This window comes from Carettochelys insculpta, chromosome 3, assembly GCF_033958435.1.
Source record: "Carettochelys insculpta isolate YL-2023 chromosome 3, ASM3395843v1, whole genome shotgun sequence".
Taxonomy (NCBI): domain Eukaryota; kingdom Metazoa; phylum Chordata; order Testudines; family Carettochelyidae; genus Carettochelys; species Carettochelys insculpta.
Window position 1 is genome coordinate 81,557,712 of NC_134139.1, and position 20,682 is coordinate 81,578,393.

A 20,682-nucleotide genomic window follows, 5' to 3' on the forward strand; every position below is an offset into this window, starting at 1 on the left:
GGACTGTGCTGCCCCACCCCCACACAGGCCTTGCAGGGAGGGCACTGAGGGATCAGAGGGGGAAGGGGCTTGGGAGGGGCAGGGGATGAGGGGGCTGGGCACTCCCCACCACGTACTCACGATTGCATGTGCTCTCCATCCCATGCAAGTCATCAAGGTGATCAATGCCATGCTGCTCCAGATGGTCAGCCGTGTTGGGGACCTGGATGCAGCCATTGATGGATTTGCCATGCTCAGATTCCCCAACTGCTTTGGTGCCCTGAATGGGCCCCACATCACCATCTGGAGGGGATGGGGAGCTGGCTCGCTGGAGCCCACTGGGGCCACAAGCCAGTGACCAAGTCCCTGTAAGGCAGCAGGAGGGAGGTCTGGCAGGAAGAGGGCAGGTGGGGCAGGTGATGCAGTGGGAGGGACAGCCGCGGAAGCAGGATGGTGGGCCAGCAGGTCGGCAACAACCCAGGTGATGGAGCGCTGTGCTACTGGCACCTCACACCGGGTCTCCCACGGCCAGGCCTGGTCAAACCGCTCCAGCGCCGGTCACTCCTCCACAAGGGCAATTTACCAGCAGAGGTGGCAGCCTCATGATCCCACCAACAGCCACATGCCCTCCAGCTGAAGGCCCACTCAGGCACCAGTGGCACAGGTGCCCTGGCCCTCTCTGTTGGTGCTGGTGGACTCCCCATCTCCTGGACCTGGACGGGGCTCACCCTCAGATGACACAGCTATAAGGATGGAAGGGGAGAGAGACAGCTCATCAGTCCCACAGCCCAGCCCCGAGGGCTCCTGCTCCCCTGTCCAACAGCCTGGCAGCACTGGGGGATCCCAAGCATTGAGGGGGTCCCTGCATAGGTGGGGCATGTGCTAGGCATGGTCCACTCCCCGCCCCCGCATGTGTGGCTCACAGTGCTGTCTGCGGCAGTGCATGCTGAGTGTCGCCAGTGGCTGTTTCCCTGGGCCTGGAGGCACGTCCTTCCACGGTGTGTCTGGACTGGGGCTGGCAGCAGTGTAGCTGGCCCGCTTCCAGCTGTGGCAGAGGCAGGTGCCACCTCTCCATGCCTTGGGCTGTATGACATGCCAAGTATCCACCAGAGGGTCCCTCGGAAAAAGCCGGGACGCCCTGCTTGTGGGTGCCTGGCTGGAGATACCCAATGGGATGGTGATCACTGGCATCCTGTCACTGGATCCCTCCTCGTCCAAGGATGGCTCTGGCTGTGGCTCCAGGAGGGTGGCCCAGGTGGAAAGTCCCAGGTGCTCCTTCACCTCTGCCGCAAGGCCCACTCGTCCAGGGCGGTGTCCAGCACTGTGACGCCAGGGGTGTCCTTGGCCCTGAGAAGTCTGTTGAGCTCCTGGCTTTGGGACAGGTGGAGAGTCCTGCCCCTGAATGGCCAGCCATGTCCCTGGCCAGGATGTATGCCTGCCTTAGCTCCTTCACTTTGGAGCAGTTGTGCTCCCGGCTGCAGCAGGGTGTCCCTGGGTGGGCACGGGGGAGGCCAGCCAGGCAAAGGCAGAGGCATCTGCCTCTTGCCTGTTATCTCATGAAGGACGTCCTCATTGTGCTACAGCCCTAAGAAATCTTAGAGCTCCAGCTCCATCCACTAAGGGGCCCTCGTTTTGGTGGCCCAGCTGGGCTCCTGTGACCCTTCGGCCAGCTCCCTGGGGGGTACCCTGGGGGTAACGGGGCTTCTGGCTGCTGGCCAGTGGTGGGTGGAGGTGTAAATGTCCTCACCAGGGATTGATGTGAAGGCGTGTCTATGAGCAGCTTGTGTCCCTGCTCCAGCCACGCTCTCAGCTTCCTGCCATGGTGTGTCTGGGTCCCTGCGACTTTAAAAGCGGTGGGACACAGGGAGCATAATGCTTTGCTAGCACTGGCCATGGTGTCTCTGTGCGGCAGCGGACCGACGCTATGGAGGACCCTTCTTTCGAAAGAATGGCCCCAGGAGCATCTACACAAGTTTTTTTTCCAAAAGATTATTTCAAAAGAAGGTGCTTTTCCTGACCCAGGACAGCAAGAGCACCTTCGAAAGAAGCATCACCGTCTTCCGATTTCCCTTCGAAAGAACGTGTTGCGTGTGTGGACGTTCCACAGGATCTTTAAAAGAGCCCTGGCTTTTCTGAAAGATCTTGCTAGCGTAGACTCAGCCCAAGTGTGTGACCATGGAGCACTGATACTGCAATTTTCAATGCAGTTTTGGAGATTGGGCAACACTTTATTTGAGTGATGGTGTGTGTGTGTGTGTGTAACAGAGAAATTGAGAGAAATGAAGCTACAAAATACATATTTTGAATGTGAAATTGTACAAATGGCTATAACCTATTTTACACTGGGAGAAATCTCATTGGCCCAAAGCCTGATCTCACACTGGTGTAAACCTAGGATAGTACCACAGTTTGAGTGGAGTTACAGCAGCTTTGCTGTGGTCTGAGATTGGAATTTTGGCCCTCAGACTGCAGACGGGTTGACCCAGCAACCTATGCAGAATTAGGCCCTTGTAAGTGGGTCAGAAGATGTGCACATCCAGAAAGCTGCTTCTACTGTAATGCAGCCCATCCCAGCCTGGACCATTACTTCATCTCCCCCATACCCTTAACCCATGCTTATACTGTATTTTGAACAGGGCATTTTTTCTGGCAAAATGCTGCAGAACAGCTTTCCACCACCTTTTCCCACCACCACCATTTCTAAAGAAAGCTGGGCAACTCCAAGCCACACATGGCACTTTAAGGAGCCATTTGCAGCTCCCTGCTGACTTCTGCAGCCTCTGGCGGGGACAGAGTCAGACCTTTGCAGCAGGGCAACCTGATTCCCCTCCCTGCCTGACAGCCTCCAGCCCCATCGCACCAGGACCATGCTGCCCAGCCAAGGAGCTGCCGCCAGCCCCAGCCTCGATGGGGTACCCGTGGGGCTGGGGTGAGGCGGGGCTGGCAGGTGCCTGGACAGGGGAAAGGGGGCAGTGGCAGGACTGGAGCAGAAGGAAGTGGGGGACTGGGGCAGGCCCTGCAGGGGGGTGTGGTGCCAGCTTGGGCCCCACTCAGCGGGGAGGAGGGGCAGCTTGGGCTCCCCACAGGGTGATTTCTGCCCCACCAGGATGTAGTTAAGCCACTGGGGAGGGCAGCTAAGGCTCCAGATGCGGGGGGAAGAGGAGCAGCCCCGCCCCCACTAGGGTGCCACTCAGGCCAGGCCTGGGCGGTGTGGGCTCCAGTGGGGGGGTCAGGTTGAGTCCTCTGCAGGGGGACTAAGCTGCTGGGGAGCAGCTCGGGCCCCTGCTGGCGGTTTGGGCCCCACCTGGTGGGGCTGCTGTCCCGCTAGGGGGCGGTCAGGGCCCCTCACGGGGTGGCGGGGGGGTTAAGCCACAGCGGCGGGGGGAGGGTTGGGTTTGAGTTCTGCCACCTTCGTGACCACTGAACGAAAGCTCAAGGTGCGGGGGGGGGGGCCCTGTATCGGGGCCCCGGTCCGGCCGGCGTGGGAAGGAGACGGGCCGGGGCAGCAGCGCCCTTGCCAAAAGCCGGCTGCTCCGTTTGGCAGCAGCGCGGCCCTACAGCGCCGGGCGGGGCGGGCGCGCTGAGGGGGCGGAGGGCGCCCGCCGGCTGGTTTCCACCTCCGTCCCCACCGATAGGTGGCCCCAGGGCGACGAGCCAGAGGCGCGGCCCTCCGCCTCCCGCCCCTTCGCCAAAAGCGCCGCCGCCGCCGAGGCTCGGCCGCACTCCCGTTGCTCCGGTGCCGGCCGCCGGGCTCGCTGCAGCCCCTTGCCATGGCCCGGGCGGGTGCCGGTCTCTAAGATGCTGGGAGGGAGCCAGCCGCAGCGGCCCGGCGGCTGGGATCGCGGCCGGGTCGGGGAGCGGCTGCAGGCGGCCCTGGCCGGCCTCCAGGAGCTCCAGGTGCTGCGGGAGCAGCAGCGGGCGCGGGTGAGCGGGGCCCTGGCGGTGCCGCAGCCGCCGTCAGCCCGCGGGGAGCGCCGGCTGGAGGCTACGCTGAGCGCCTTGAAGGAGCAACTGGTAAGGGAGCGGGAGCGGCCCGATCAGCTGTTGGGCCGCACGTGTTCTGCGGGCGCCGGGCGTGTGGGTGCGGGGCGCGGCGGGGGATGTGCGTGTCTCCGTCTGCCGCGCATCTGGGCCGGGCCGTGGTGGGAGATGTCGGGCGCCGGCGAGGACAAAGTAAACGGAAACTCAGAGGGAGGCTGGGGCGGGCGGTGGCTGTACTGACCCTGAGCACTGCGGTGGCCATAGGCGCTCCTGCCCGGGCACGCGTTTTGGGGGCCCCTCGCTGCTGCTGGCTTGAACGGGCTCCATTCACACCTCTGCTTCGCCAGCCTGGGGTGAGGCAGCACCCTTGGCCGCTGTGCAGATGCACCAGAAACATGAGCCCCCCATACTGTAGTAACAGAGAGAAAGCCGTGCTAGTCTATATACTATCAAAAGAAAAAAGCTGTCCAGTAGCACTTGAAAGACACACACGGGGGGTGGGAAAGAAAACTTACATAAACCTAATAAATTATTGTGTGAATCAGCTGATTGGAGCGAGGATTCCCCATTCTAAGGGCAGAGGGGTGTAACTACCCATGGACTGAGTTTTGTATTTGGCTGTGCCGTGCATTGGACATTTCAAGCTTATTATCCAACGTGTGAATGACCTGTCTAGTGTATAAAGGATTATCTGCGGCAAAACGGTAGGAAGGAAAAGTCGGTGATTCCAAGTGTTTGGTCTTTGTGGCTGAAATTAACGTCTCTTCTACTTTTTATTCTATTATAATAGGGTTATAAATACACATTTTTTGATTTATTGCAATGTAGCCTGCTAGAATTAAGAATGGTGGCTGCAGCTGTCCCTCCCAAATGATTTACTGCCTATTTCTGTAGTTTGGTATTGGATCTAGTTATTTTGCACATCAAATAAGTTTGGCTGAGTATGTCAAAGACACTTTGTCTACACAGCATACCAATCCCCCTCTTACTCTGTGGGATATGTAATTGTGTTTATTTTGTGTGTTTATGTATAGTACCTGAGTACACAGGTCTTCAGCTGTCAACCTGCAAGAAAGGAAAATTAACAAAACTGAAAATCTGCTCCAAAAGTCTTGGTTTTGGAGAATGGGACTTTTGTTCAGATAAGATTTAGCAGAGATTGACAAGCTTGATTGAGGTCTGAATACGTGTTTGAAAGAAATCTGCACTTAATTATTTCAAAGCACTGTGCCTGCAGGTTTAGATGTAGAGTAGGGAACTTAGCTGTGTCTTATGAGGGAAATGTACTACACAGTTACCAGGAGTGATCAGAACTGACAGTCTTGCTGCATGCCAGTCACAGTACAATGCATTGGCATATTCAGTTTCAGCATTCATGACTGCAGCAACTCTTATGGTTTTTTTTAAAATAAGATTTGGTTCTGGTTTTTACTGAATGTATTTTCATCAGACTAAAACATATAAAGGTGATGTGAACTTCATGTAGCAGACAGAATGCTGAGGAGCCCATAAGGTGAACTGTTTGTTCAGAGGAGGGCAAGGAATAAAGCTGATGATTAACTTGATTTAAGCAGTATCTGTGTCAAACTTGTCAGCGCTCATTTTATTTAAAGGTAACCATTGACCATCAGACTTTTCTAATACATACATATGGGGGAGGAAGCGAAGGGAAAGGATCATGCAAACGTCTGGCTTGCAGACCTTAAATTCTTTGTTCTGGAATGGATTGCCTGATCAAAAGAGGAAAATAATTGAATTTGTTTGACATCAGCCTTGCATTTAACACTTGTACATTTTTGTGGAAGGAAAAAAAATCTAAATTGGGACTGAAACTAGTTTCATACGAATACAATCAAAGGCTAGACGCTTTAATCTCCCTCGTACTGGCAATTACACACTTCAGTAAGCTCAAAGTTAATTCAGAGCTCTCTCCCTCCCTGTATTGGTGTTAGATTTGGTCATCAGTTATCAATCAGGTGTGAAAACAGAAAGGATATTCGTTAAGTGTAGGCAGTTTTATCAGACAGAATCTCAGAGTGAAAATTGTCTTTAACCTTCAGGGGAACCTAAGCACCACTTGTGAAAACACAGCAGCAAGCATCTCTTGATTAAAGTCAAAATTGCAGCACAAGTGTACTGCCAACCACTTGATTACCTGTCATTGATAATTTTAACTAATGGCTGCACTTTGTTTTTAACAAAGAGAAAAGATGATTTAAAGCATTTATTACCTGCTCAAGGCCACTGGGTTAATATAAATGCTTAGTGACCTCTGACCAAAGTGATCCATTGGTGTTTGACACATCATGGAGTACTGTGTAGGTGCTTATTTGTTTATGTATTTTCCAACTAATACATGAAAGTGGAAGATTAGTTTTATTGGGATCTGTCTAGCCATTAATTATCATTTTCAGCCGCGTAGGGAAAAAGAGACCTTACCATTTGACATTTAAAATAAAAAACAAACATCATATAGCTGCGGGAATCATGAGAAATGTGTTGTCCATGAGAAATATATTGTCTTACTTCACCATAGGAGAAGGACTGCTTTCACCAGGAGGTGTCACTGAACCCATGAGAAACAGACAGAAATTTTCCTAGAGGATGATGCAAAAAGGCTATATTGCGTGTTAGGTTTTTCATATAAATTAGATCCTGCCATACAATGAGTAACAATGCAGCATTTTTAATTAATCGCTGGTAGAGTCAAGATTTCCAGGTCCCAGGACGGAAACACAACATAGGTGAAATTGTTCACATCCACTAAGCAGCTCTTAAGTGGAAGACTTGGAAGGATTAAACATATTTGGTCTTGCAGCATAGGTGAGACCAAGTTTTAAGCATAGTCTTGAACTGCACTGCAGCCTGTGGACGTTAGCGAGGTTGTAGGCTAGTTCAGGGATACAGCTGGGTAACCGGAGGGAGGACTACTGGGTTGTAACTGAATCCCTCTCTCAACCCCCAATTGTTGCCAACTGTGGAGAAAGAATGAGGCAATTGTAGACATGGTGAAAGAAAGAACACTGAGTGGCACTATTAAGAAAACTAATGTAATTTCTTGAGCAGACATTCAAGCAATATCACCCGTTATTTCTCAGACATTTCCCCAAATAATATTTATAAAATGAAGTCAATTGAGTACAGTTATTTTGCATTGTCTAGTTCAAAACTAATTATGCACTTCTGCAAATATGAAGGGACACATACATTTATGCTGGAATATTATGAGAAAAGGCATTCCAGTTTCTCGGCTCTTGACAGATTCGATATACAGCAAATTTCTACTGTGACTCTGGTTTTATACAGGAGGGAGAGAGAAACTTCTTTAAGGAAATGATATGTACCAGTAATGTATACTGTTACAGCCCAATCTTATACTCACAGGAGTCAACAGCAAAGCTTCTGTCACTTCAAAGCTGCAGTGTTGGGGTCTAAATTATTGGGCAAGATTTTTCAAAGGTATGATTTCCAGTGCACCATTTTGGTCTGGTCACTTGAGGTGCCTCATTTTTAGGAAGTGCAGTGCTTCTGCCTTCTGAGACTCAGGCACCTGTAAGGATCTCAAAGTGGGCACCCAAAAGGGCAGCCATCAAAAGCACCAGTTGTTTGTGAAAATTGGGTCCCACATTCCTCATGCAAGCAAGCACAGTATCTTCTCATTGTACAATGTGCAGCAGAAATATATCTTCACATCTGTACACCTCCAAGCCAAGAGATGCTTTAATTTTGCCTCATGGGGGGCGGGGGGGATTTTTTTTTTCTGAACTGAGAAATCATAAGTTTTAGGATTTATTGTTTGGGGTGCCACTTGCTGCTTTAGAAAAATTAGTTTGAGTTAGCTAAATAATTTAAGGAGCACTTGTTCTCTTGATGCTTAGAAGGAGCTAATGAACAGTAGGAGTCGCCCTGAAACATGAAAGCCCCATAGCAGCGGACAATGAGAAAGGGTTAACGAGGATGATGTAACTCATGCATTTTGGTCAAAGTGAAAGCTCAATCCTGTGGGTGTAATAAATAATCTTTGAATACCTGAAAGCCTTGTTGAACACTCTGTGGCCTCTCTGCCATTAATCAGAAACCACAGACTGGGGGATTGGCTGGCAAAACATTAATCATTAAGCAATTAATTCCAGCCATCCAAACAAAACTTGGTGATTTCCTGAATAGGTAGGGCTGACAGAGGCCCAACATGCTTAGTTCCCTCAAAACAATTCAAATAAACTAAAAGCGAGTTGGGAAGGTAATGTATTCATCATGTGATGGCAAAGAACTCCTGTACAATTTAGGTCTTACTTTTAACATTCCTTCTGTGAAAGGAAGAACAAAAGCCCTCCCCAGTTTTGTTAGGAAGCAGTTGTTGGCTCGTGCCTCAGCCTTCTTGTACATATGGCACTGATAAAGGGTCTCGCACGTTTTGTGCCTTGCAAGTTTCAGCTAGCTCTTTGCCCCAGCCTGCTTTGGAATCCCAGTCTTTTCAGTCCCTTGAGCAATGGTTGCCAGCTCTCACAATTTTATGGTGAGTCTCGGTAAAGTTCCAGCTTGTGGCCCTTGCAATTACATCGGAATGCAGAGTCCAGTTCTTGAATTGTCTTTCAAGCTTTTAGCTCTCCGGGTTGTGGAGAAAAGCCTGAAAACATGAATTCTAAAGAGTCAAAAACCAGAACGCAAACAAAAATAACCCCAAATACCTATGTTTTTAAATCTCATTATTTTTAAGCCAACTTAATTGCTTTGGGATCCTGCACGCACTGCCCATGTGCACCCTTATAACTATAGAAAAATGTGTTTAAAGCTTGGGTCTTGCAAGCAAACCAAATATGCTTGCTGTGCTCTACATGATAAGATAAATTTGCATTCTGTAGTGTTCGTTCACTGTAAAGGATAGAGTGTTTTTACACCCTCTACATCTGATGTGTGTATCACTTATGCTCCACTAATTAGGCTTAGTCTACACTACCACTTGTGCGGGTATAATGTATGTTGCTTGGAAGTATAAACTACCCTCTTCTCCTCAAGCAACATAATTACTGACTGAAGCTCTGGTGTGGATTGTGCTATGACAGCTGGAGAGCTCCTGCTGAGGGTGGAGCTGGTTTAATGATGTTGATGGGAAGAGTAGCTACTTGGGCCTGGCCACAGCAGCTGTGCTGCTCTAAACTCATTCTTCATCATCACAATTACACAGGCCACCCAATGTGCAATGCCAATGGAGTCAATGTAAAGTTTCCTGTTGACATCAAAGAGAGTCAGATTAGTTCTCAGTGTGTTTATAGAAAAGGAAGAGGAGAATAATGCTTTCCATGCGAAAGCACGCTGAAAACATTTAGGCTAGGTAGGCAGAATATAGGATATTCTGAGAAGTAGGCTATTTTATACTTTATGCTCGATTTCAGGCTCCCTGCATCGGCCAATTACTGCTGTCTGTAGCTGACCAAAACTTTTTTAAAGACTTTTGCTCCAGGAGTACAGAATGGAGCTAATCCAGCTGGTGAATTTGCTATATGGCCCTGAGATCCTAACTGTGACTATTTTTTGTTTCCTCCTCCTTTCTGCAACCTGTGAATAGTCACGTTTAAGGAAACAAGATGTTGGCTTGAAAAGTCACCTGGACCAGCTGGACCAGCAAATAAGTGAACTGAAGCTGGACGTCAGGAAGACCTCTAGTGAATACCTCGACAGTGACAGCAGACCTAGCTCAGGTAATGCATGGTCGACTATTTATTTATTATGGTTCTAGTGGACAAGTATTAGAGGGGTAGTCATGTTAGTCTGTATCCACAAAAACAACAAGAAGTCCAGTGGCACCTTTATAGACTAACGTATTTTGGAGCATAAGCTTTTGTGAGCAAATATGCACTTTTACATCAGACGAAGCACCTATTTGCCCAAGAAAGCTTGTGCTCCAAAATATCTGTTAGTCTATAAGGTGCCACAGGACTTCTCACTGGTTCTAGTAGAACGTGTCTGAACTCTTGGAGTTTAAGCCAGAAGGAACCATTAAGTTGTCTAGTCTGACTTCCTATACAGCATAGGCATTCAGGGTATGTCTAGACTATATGGAAGATTGACTCAGTCAGGGTCGATCTTCCAGAGTTCGATTTCATATGCCTGTGCATCTCTATCTGGGGTTGGCAGTCGACCCTGTACTCCTCAGTATCACGAGGGGTAAGGGACGTTGATGGGAAACCAGGTAAGCTGATTGCGGATAAGTTGATTCTAACTACACAATTGCCATAGCTAGAATTGTGTATCTATGGTCAACTTACCTGCCTCGTGTAGACCAAGCCTCAGTTTCACTTAGTTACCTCTGTATTGAGCCCAATAACTTGTGTTTAGCTGAAGAATGCCTTCCAGAAAGGCGCCCAATCGTGATTTGAAGACATTCAGAGATGGAGAATCCACCACTTCGCTTGGTGGTTGATCCAGCAGTTATTCACCCGCATTACTACTAATTCGTGTCTACTTTCTAATTTGAATTTGTCTGGCTTCAGTTCCTGCCACAGGTTCTTGTTATGCTTTTCTCTGCTAGATTAAAGATCCCATTAGAGCCTAATATTTTCTCCTCGGGAAGGTACTTGAACTCTCATCAAGTCACCTCTTATTCTTTTTGATGAGCTCTTTTCACTATCAGGAAATTTCTGTCACTCTCAAACTGCATTTGTGACTCTTTTCTGCACCCACTCCAGTTTTTCAACATCCTTTTAAAAATGTGGATACAAGGACTGGATGTGGTGCTCTAGTGCCAGTCACACCACACAGAGGAAAAATCAGCCTCTTTTTTTCTATTCTCTCCTTTACACATCCATGGATCACGAGTCCTTTTTGCCACAGCATCACATGGGGAGCTCATGTTAAGTTGCTTGTTCATTACGACGCCTAAATGCTTTTCAGGGGCCTTGCTTCCCAGGATATCATTTTGTAGGTACAGAACTGCTAAATGAAAGTCCAGGCATTAATTAACTGTAAAATAATGTCCCTTGTGTGAAGTGGAAAATACCGGAATGTTGTAAATGGTTTACATTAAACATCTGTACAATCAGCATTACTGTTATTTTGAAATAACTTTGCTGTGTAGATGTACCCTCATTCGGCTGTTTAAGGGTGTAAGTGAATATGATTGAGCCCAATAAACTGTGGTTGAACTGGAGCGTATCTTGTTGAAGGACATCTAGTCTCCATCAAACAACCCAGTGATCATGAATTTACCAATGTGGCAAATGGGAAAGAGAATTTATTGTTTATACACTGTAAGTCAGAAAGAATTTGGTATGTATTTGAACCCTACAGGCTTTTACGACCTGAGTGATGCTGGCTCCTGCTCACTGTCCAACTCTTGCACATCTGTGTATAGTGAGTCCGTATCCTCCTCCAACACCAGTCTGTTGCCCAACTGTCAACAGCCCAAAACAAGGCTCAGTGTCTTTGATTACCGGCCCAAGTCTGCAGATGAAACCACTGTGCACACCACGAAGTTTCAGCATGAGGGAATCTACGTCAGCGATGAATGCCGAATCAAGGGCAGCTTGGACATTTGTGGAACCCCTGCCAGGTTGAGACCAAGGCCAGTTTCCACAGGTAATTGGTTGTAGAACTGACTGATGCTAAGAGATGAAGAAAGTCCCACTTATTATATTTAGCCTCAGAGTGTGACGTATGAATAGTGCACTTAATGCAATCATGTGTATTTGAAAGACGCAAAAGCAGTAACAAAAAAAAAAAAGCAAAGTACTTACTTCCTAATGGTCAGCTATAGAATAGCCTTGCACCTTTTAACTAGTAACAGACTAGTAGGAGACTGGTTAAATCTTCCTTCTGGAACTCTCTCATCAGGCAACATTCCTATTCTGGCATGATTTTAATTAGCCAGACACCCACTTATTATGGGTGTGGCCAAGTTTCCTGTGGTCCCATAAAATTTGTTTGCAGCCTCCAGTTCTGGCTGTCAGTGTTCTGTGATGTTATTTAGCTGTAATTTACCTCAAATGTCTTCTGAGAGCCCAGTAAGCAGTGAAAGTGTTGTTAATGTGCTAGACAATGTTGACCTCCCATGGGTCTAGCGAATTTTCTCATCCAACATTAGGGTGCCAGATTAGAAAGGTTCCACCTGTATTTGCAAGTAATCCAGTATGCAAGGTCCTGAGAAATTATTGTTATACTCGTGTGAGAATTTTGCATTAAATTTGCCAGCATTAGAGTTTGTGAAATAACCTTGCATGAGCTGAGAGAGGTGTGTGAAAATTCAACCGGGGGGGGGGGGGGAAGCCACCTATTGAGGAAAATGGTGAACATCTGCACAAAAGGAGCTGCCTCCCAGAGCAAAGCATGTCTCATGAGCTGCGTCTACAAGTGCACGCTACTTCGAAGTAGCGGCACTAACTTCGAAATAGCGCCCGTCACGGCTACACGCGTCGGGCGCTATTTCGAAGTTAACTTCGACGTTAGGCGGCGAGACGTCGAAGTCGCTAACCCCATGAGCGGATAGGAATAGCGCCCTACTTCGACGTTCAACGTCGAAGTAGGGACAGTGTAGACGATCCGCGTCCCGCAACGTCGAAATTGACGGGTCCTCCATGGCGGCCATCAGCTGGGGGGTTGAGAGACGCTCTCTCTCCAGCCCCTGCAGGGCTCTATGGTCACCGTGGGCAGCAGCCCTTAGCCCAGGGCTTCTGGCTGCTGCTGCTGCAGCGGGGGATTCATGCTGCATGCACAGGGTCTGCAACTCGTTGTCGGCTCTGTGCATCTTGTGCTGTTTAGTGCAAGTGTGTCTGGGAGGGGCCCTTTAAGGGAGCGGCTGGCTGTTGAGTCCGCCCTGTGACCCTGTCTGCAGCTGTGCCTGGCACCCTTATTTCGATGTGTGCTACTTTGACGTGTAGACGTTCCCTCGTTGCGCCTATTTCGATGTTGGGCTGCGCAACGTCGAAGTTGAACATCGACGTTGCCGGCCCTGGAGGACGTGTAGACGTTATTCGTCGAAATAGCCTATTTCGATGTCGCAACATCGAAATAAGCTACTTCGATGTAGGGTGCACGTGTAGACGTAGCCATGTAAATATTTAAATTTATGGGGGGGGTCTGTTTTACTATTCTGTTGTACAGTGAGCATGATCACAATTACCTGCCCATCCATCTACATTCATAAGACTGTGAGCAGCTTAAATCCTGTTCACATTCAGATTTTACTACTTACAGACTGGGGTGACAGTCACAGAGATGTTAATTGAGCTTTTCTGGGTCTCAGTATGATCTATTGGAATAGGCAGCGGCTTGAGAACCAGCCTTATATCAAATCCTGGGCCTGATATTGGCTTACTTCGTAACTGTGAGTCTTCCAAGTCTTCTGTTTACCCAGATTTAAATTTACCTCCTTGTGTGACCTAGCTAAAGAATGTTTATAAATTGCTGTGTAAAAGCAAATTAGTAAGGACCTTTGAATCAGAAGTAGAACTTGAGTTCATGATTCCAGCCCTGTCCTTGTTCCTCTTTATCTGTGGTGCTCTATCCTTTCAGTTTCGTTCCACGATGCCAGAACTTACCACAGGAAACCACTTTGGGTGAGGGGCTCTGCAGAGAGAGGGGATGAATGATGTTGAGTGGGAAAGGTGGAGAAAGCAGGAAGGGTGTGTTCTGGAATGCGGTATCTCCTCCCTGCTCTCCTGCCCCCAGCCACTGCCTAATCTTTGCTGTCTTTTGGGGAAAAGCTGCTTCCAGCTGCCATGAACTATGCAAACAGTGGAGCTGTGCAGTCCAGACAGCCCACTCCACACCACCTTGAACAGGCAGTTCCCTCAAGGTTGCGCATGTGCAAAGGAAGCCGGGGAAGAGCTCTTGTGGGTCAGAAGAAGCATCAGGAGGAGAACGGAGCAAACATCTCTTTGCTTCACCTCTTTGGCTGCTATTGGCTGCCAGGTTTAGAAAGGCCGAATTTTTGTTCTGCTGGTGGTGGTGTTATAGTGGTGTTGGGCCCAGGATCAGGGGCAACAGGCTCACAGAATTTTTGATGGCACCCAGAATGCTCAAAGCCAGTACCCCTCCCCCACGCCTACCTAAGGCTCTGGGAGGGAGTTTGAGTGCTAGATACTGGCTCTCGGCTGAGGCAGGAGATTGGGAAGCAGGAGGAGGTTCAGGCTGTGGGAATTTGAGGGCTGGAAAAGATGCAGGTGAGGAGGGAGTTTGGGGACTGGAGGCGGGTGGAGAGGAGGTGCAGCTTCTGGGAGAGTGGAGAGTGTGGGTATGCAGCGCTCACCTGGGGCACTCGCCCCCAAGACTGCATGCTGCTGCCCACCTGCACCACCCCCATAGCGTCCCATTGGTCACAGGGCTGCTAGGATAGGGGCAGCACACAAAGACACCCTCCCCCCTTGGAAGCCACAGCGATGCAGATGCTGGCTGCTGTACAGAGCAAATGGCTGGATGCTACTCCAGCTCTGCTTCATTGCTGGTGGTGGCAGCAGCCCCCCCCAGTCCACTTTTAAATTGTCCCGGGGTGGCAGGCAGAGCCAGGGAATGCACTGGGGATGGGGAGCTCGCGGAGGCAGCAGCAGGAGGTCAAGGGAGAGACTCAGCCTCAAACTTTGGTGGAGCCAGGCCCCAGGCCAAGTATATTCATTGTGCCCTTTGCACCAACAGAATTTGCCAGCCATGCCAAGGATATTAGAGAAACAACAGAAGTGGGTCAATAAACGGTATGACCTCACCACCTTGTTGCTCACTCTCTCTCTCTCAAAGGGATGATTTTGCTGGGAGACAGTGATCACCTTCTATGAAATCCTACTCAGTTTTGCCCTTCAGATTGAAAATCACAGCCCCAGAGCAAGGTTTCTCAATCCATACCGTGTGACCCAAAATTGGCTTGCCAGAATGTGTCTCAAGGGTCATGGAGGTGGATGGGCTTGGCTCCCCATGCTGGGCTTTACAACCGGTTTCATGGGGTCATATTACTGTTCAGGTTTGGCCCAGCTGTTCCTCTCTCATGCCCTCTTGGCGTGGGAATGGGAACAGGGTAAAGTCTAGAAGCATCTTGGGCGGTCTTTGGGTCACAACATCGAGGTTTACAAATGGGTCTTGAGCCAAAAAAGGGTTGAGAATCACTGCTCTAGAGTGTGTGGGTATCCCCTTGTGGGGCTGATCTCTTGGAAAATTTGCTCCATTGTTGTTTCAACTTTTGCACAGCTTTTTGGTTTTGTTGTTGTGTTTGTTTTTTTCATTTTCATCCTGGTAAAGAGTGGGTCAGTACACTTTGTTCTGGGACTGATATTAGTTCTTTCTCTTGTTACCTTTTACACAAATAGAACAGAATTGTATGCAAGTCCTCACATAAATATTCCTGATGTTATCTAAGTTAGAATGTGGATTAGAATTTTAAATCCAGTCCCTTTGCCATTTTTCCCAAGTGGGATGTGGGGAATAGATTAATTGGTTCCATGCTAGATTCAGAAAACAGGCAGATGCCAGAAGTACTCCTTTTTCTTTTGTATTCAGCCACACATAACTAACAGCCAGACAAAAAGATATCAGTGTTACATCCTGTGAATAAATTCCTCAGTCTAAGGACTTTCATGGAGAGTGAGAGAGAGAGAGAGTGTAGATATTTAAGACTTCATCCTGATTGTTGAAATATTCAGGGTGAAAATGTGCCAGTGCATGAACTGCAGACAGTTGGAAGTTTCTAAATATCCACATACTGTCTTCCAAGTATTACAGAAAAGATCAACATAATTCATTCAGGCTCTGGCTACGCTGTGGTTGCTATTTTGGTACACATTTGTATCGCGAAATAGCAACCCCAAGGCTAAACATCGTACTTGAACGCTGCTATTTCGAGTATGGTATTCCATTTCCACTACCCCGCCATCATGAGAAGGGTAGCGAAACTTTTCAGAATAGGCTCGTATTTCAATCTTTGGCGCCATGTGGATGACACCAAGTTCAAAATAATTTAACTCAAAATAATTTATGCATTTTGCCTTGTGCAAATTGTGTACATTATTTTGAATTATGGCTCTAGTGTATCTGTAGCCTTAGCTTTTCTGAAGCTTATTTCTCCTGATTTTTGTGTATGCTCTGCAGCACAAAACAGTGAAACTGGGAGTTTATTGGGTCTCTGAGAAATCCCTGTGACTAAGGAGAATTCCTGAGTGGTGTAAGGCTGTTTCTTGGCCACTCTGTCAGACTTCTTTTCCCAGACCCTAGGCTCAAGGAACAGGGAGTGCTATGGGGCTGTCAGCAGCCAGGTGTAATTTAGAGCAGCCCTAAGGTTATTTCAAGTTTATGATGGGATCTGAACTTGCTCCCAGAAACTTCAATTTCAAGGGAACATGTCTAAAGACTTGTCTGTATAGAGAATTAGAATGAGGCAAGCGAGGGTGTGAATCTAGGACACTGTAGCGTGCGACACAATAAGTAGCTGTGTGTAACCTGTCACACGCTATACGTTCTGTAGTGCTCTTTGACCTACTGTTGTTTCAAACAGCAGGAGGTCAAAGGTCACTCTTGGAGCAACAGAGTGCCTACAGCCAGTTATTGTGATGTTTAGTCACGCCCCAGCTGACCGTGCATTAGTCCTCCATTTAGACAAGGCCTCAGGCACAGTGTAGAATCTAATCCATTGTCTGTTCCTCAAATGTCCTTTTTAAAGCATGCATGCGTGCGTGCGCACACGCACACACACACGTGCAAAAAAATGTTCCTATTTTCCTCCCTTTTAATAAAGTCTGGTAAGTGTGGCATGCTAGAATCAAAGACAATGCAGAGCAGGTCACTCACTTCTGAGAGGCAACCCTCTGCAACTTCATTATCAAATGAATGAAAAAGATCCAACGAAAGGGTTTTGGTGGATTCTGGAAGCGGAGCAGTGGGCCTGTAAAACACAAGATGCATCTAAGTGGCTTTCCAGTGTAGTTAAAGTGTCAGTGCTCACTGCAGTGTCTCCCTAAGAAGAATGTAGAAGAATGCAGCAGTAGTTGCCAGCACAGAAGGGATTAAGAGACACTTTGACTTCAGGTCCATTTAAGTCCCTTTAAAGCAGTTGGTTCAGGACTGTAGGATGGGGAGGGGAGTTTAAATTCAAAGTTAATCATTAGAACCAATAATTTTAACTGTTTGCCTGTTGGGAATGTCAGGAATTTGTTTCCTGAGTTCCTGTGTGGAAGCCTACCACTGAGCTGGTCCCGAGAGGAAAGAATTAACAAATTCTGCTTGTCTTTACTGGACTTATGACATTTGACTTTAGACTTCCTGGTACTTGGATTACATCTCTGCTGGGAGATAAAAATCTTTTTTTTTTTTTAAGTGCTTCTTGGTCTGTGAAGTCTGAAAAACCTGCGTAATGGCATAAGCATTAATTTCTCTTAAATGAGCCCAGCTTAAACCTCAAGTAAGATGTGGGGGTCAGTCATTTTGCTTTTAAAATCATTGGGCCAGATTCTGATCACTTTGTTCCAGTGTAAACCCACTGAAGGCAGCTGTGTTACTCAGCTTTACACTGGTGTAACGGAAATGGGAATCCACCCTGTTGCATTTTCCATTCATTGTTTTAAATAGGTGTTTTTCTAAAACATGCTTTCCTTGTACTTCTAAGGTCTCATCTGAAGAAAATACAAAGAAAAACAGCTGTTGATGCTTTAAAACTTACTGTTGTCATGATAACTCTGAAAATACTCATTAGAAAGCGAAGGATTATGAAATAGTCTCTAAAATATTTCCATGAAACCTAAGATGTATTAGTAATAGAAAACTGCCTGTAATATAACTCTTTGATTTATTTCCATTTGCTATCCAGGTGATTTGGAAAGACTTCGACCAGCAGACCCTGGATTTCAGAGAGTGACAGACCCCAAATCTGTGCCCCTGCTGTGTCATGGAGTAGATCTGCAGTTTCCTAGAGTGGACCCAAAGTACCAAAATGACTTGGTCTCCAAGAGTGGCAATGACGTGTATCCTTACCCAAGCCCTCTTCATGCTGTTGCTTTACAAAGCCCCCTTTTTTCTCTGGTGGGGGTAGCATTGGAAACAGACCACCATCCTTCCCCCACTAAACCCACACCTACTATTACAGGCCCCAGCTTGATTAGGACTAGGCCAGTCACTGAGGCCAGGCCAGGAGGTTATATCAACAAACTGCTGCAGTTGACAAGATGCAGAGGGAAAAATCACTCTGATGCCAGTGAGAGGGGTTCAACAAAGAGCCAGCCAGCCACAGTGCTCCAGAGACTCATTATAACCCCCAGCCCTGGTGGAGTGAAAATTAACAGCAGCAGCAGCAGCAGCCAGCTGGAAAAACAAGGGAGCTCTCCGGAAAGTAACAAAGCCAAAGGAAAAGTTCAGAAGGAGGTGCCTGAAGGGGAATGTGCCAAGCAGCAGGGGACTGTGCAGAGTGTGAATGGAGAGCAGCCAGCCAGACTGCCTGACCCAGAGTCATCAGCTGTAAATAGTTGTTACCTTGCCAAGTCAACAGCAAGAGGTTCTCCCCTGGCAGAAGTAGTGGGGAGTGGCTTGGAGCAAAGTTTCTCCTGCTCACAGATATGCCAGGAGGTCTCTGGTGCAGGTCTCTTGAACACTAAAGCTATCCTGCCCAGAAAGCCTAACAGAAGATGCAGCAACCTCAGGACTGCTAATGCAGGGGGTGATGAGCCAGTGACTCAGAGTGAATTTGTTCATGCTCAGTTTGTCCCTGCAGAATCCCATCAAGTCAGAGTGAGGTTTGCCAGCTCCAAAATGAAGTCTGTGAAGATTAAAAGAAGGACCAGCGAGAAGGTGCTAAGGCCAGGGAAGCAGATCCTTTATACAGAAAAGCCCAGGGGAGGCCATGTAGCTGCCAGGCTGCCCCTTGTTGAGTGGATCCCTCAGAGACAGCACAGAGGAAAGAGCCTGGTCAGGAGGCCTTCATATGCAGGAGAGGTCCCTGGCAGGTCTTGTTCAGAATCCAGCCTATTCCCTGTGCAGTTCGGAATCCCCCCAGTGCCATCCAGGTCTGAACTTCACCGGGCATCTGCGAATACCCTGTACTCTCTTGAAACGGCTTACCTGGACTCAGCCACCAAGAATAAACAGCGCAAGTGGCAGTCCACTGTGGAAATCTCAGCAAAGGCCCACCTTTCCAGCCTCTCCAATGGCTTTGGCCTAGGGCCACCAAGACAGCCAGTAAGGAGGGCTGGAGTCCTGCGTCCTGCAAGCATGAGGGCGCGGTCGAAGCACCACTGCCGTGGAAAGTACGCCAAGAGCGAGTCGGACCATTCTGAATACTCTGCTGAATGTGCTTCCCTCTTCCACTCCACCATTGCAGAGACCAGTGAAGGCGAGGTCAGTGATTACACAACCAACTGCTTTGGGGACAGCGAGTCCAGTGACAGTGATTCAGAAGGCAGCAGCAGTAGCAGCAGCCTCACTCCTGACTACGCTGATGCTGATGAAAGTGAATTGATCTGGCCTGAAGCTTCTGTCAGGCAGCCAGGAGCTGTCCACGCCTCTTCCCAACCTCTTCCCCCCGTGCCCAAAATCTGTCGCATCAAAGCTTCAAAGGCACTGAAGAAGAAGATTCGGAGGTTCCAACCTGCCACTCTGAAGGTTATGACCATGGTTTAAGTGAGATCAAGCATCTCTCTATCCTAATGAGATTCACGCTGGCTCCTGGCTCATTTGCAAAACAGTAAGACTCAAAGGCTCAAAGAAAAAGGGACAGTTTTAAAGGAACTCTGAACAACCTCCAGAGCTGCCTATGAGACTCTTTCGTTTGCTATTGGCCATGTATAGGACCTTGTACCTAATTTCCTCTTTCGCCATGTAGTCTGTAAATATGTATTTGAGTATATTGCATGATGCCTTTTGTTCCTATATATCAGGGTCACTGTGATTACAAGGAGATAAGCCCAACAGCTCCTGCTGTAAGATTTTCGGGGGGGGGGGGGGCTTCCATTGTCCGCTGCCCGCGTGCACCCCCACAGAGCTTCCCCAGTCTGAGATACAAAGGCTTCCCATGAAGGGCAGCTCTTCCCCATCTGAAGACACTGGTGCTTCCCTATGCTAAGAATCTCTCCACAACCTTAGCTGTCAGCCTTCTTGCAGTGAGAACCCATGTGCTCCTCCCTTTAGCTACCCATCTTTTTCTGTGCCCACCTGGTAGAGAACTAGAGAGCTCTCCTTGGTTTCCTCCCTGTGAGGAGAGACCGTTCCCACTCCAGCCCCAGTCACTAGGAGGTCAAGCCTCTAATTCAATAGCATTGATCCAAGTTTGGGGGGAGGGGGTGGATTTATGAGTAAGAACAAGATTTTGATTGTTTTCGGTTTACGAAATTGAGGGTATGAATTAGCTGGGGCTGACAACACAGTAACTCTACCCTGCGGTTGCAGACTCAATAAATACTATTTAATATACTCCATAAAACTGTTATTTGTCTGGCTTCCTGAAAGAAAGCGATTCAATTTTATTAGCAGCTGGTCTGAATTTAAAGGTTCTGGAAGGCCAGAGCTTGCCAGCGGTGCCCAGGGGGTGGGGGGTGAGAAAGGTCTGTGATTTCACTATAACTGTGTGTCTTGTTTTTCCAGACAGGGTGTTTCTTGGTCAAGGGTTAGAGTTTAGTTGTCCTTTATCACACATCCTTTTATATCTGTTGTGTTAAGGAGTCCAAAATATGTCTACACGTGGGTGGAATTGTTTTTTTGTGTTTTTTGTTTTTTTAAAGGCACTTACACTGGTGAGTTTCAAGTGTTGATGTTGGTAGTAATATA

General features: G+C 48.1%; 1 protein-coding gene across 1 annotated transcript; it reads left to right on the forward strand.

Moving 5' to 3' along the window:
* The first annotated feature begins 3,724 nt into the window (after nt 1-3,724).
* Nucleotides 3,725-20,327, forward strand: DACT2 (dishevelled binding antagonist of beta catenin 2). The gene is made up of 4 exons (XM_074988670.1): nt 3,725-3,993; nt 9,527-9,659; nt 11,248-11,535; nt 17,738-20,327. The coding sequence occupies exons 1-4, from the start codon at nt 3,778-3,780 to the stop codon at nt 19,537-19,539; spliced, it is 2,439 nt and encodes an 812-aa protein (XP_074844771.1). The 5' UTR covers nt 3,725-3,777; the 3' UTR covers nt 19,540-20,327.
* Nucleotides 20,328-20,682: the final 355 nt, after the last annotated feature.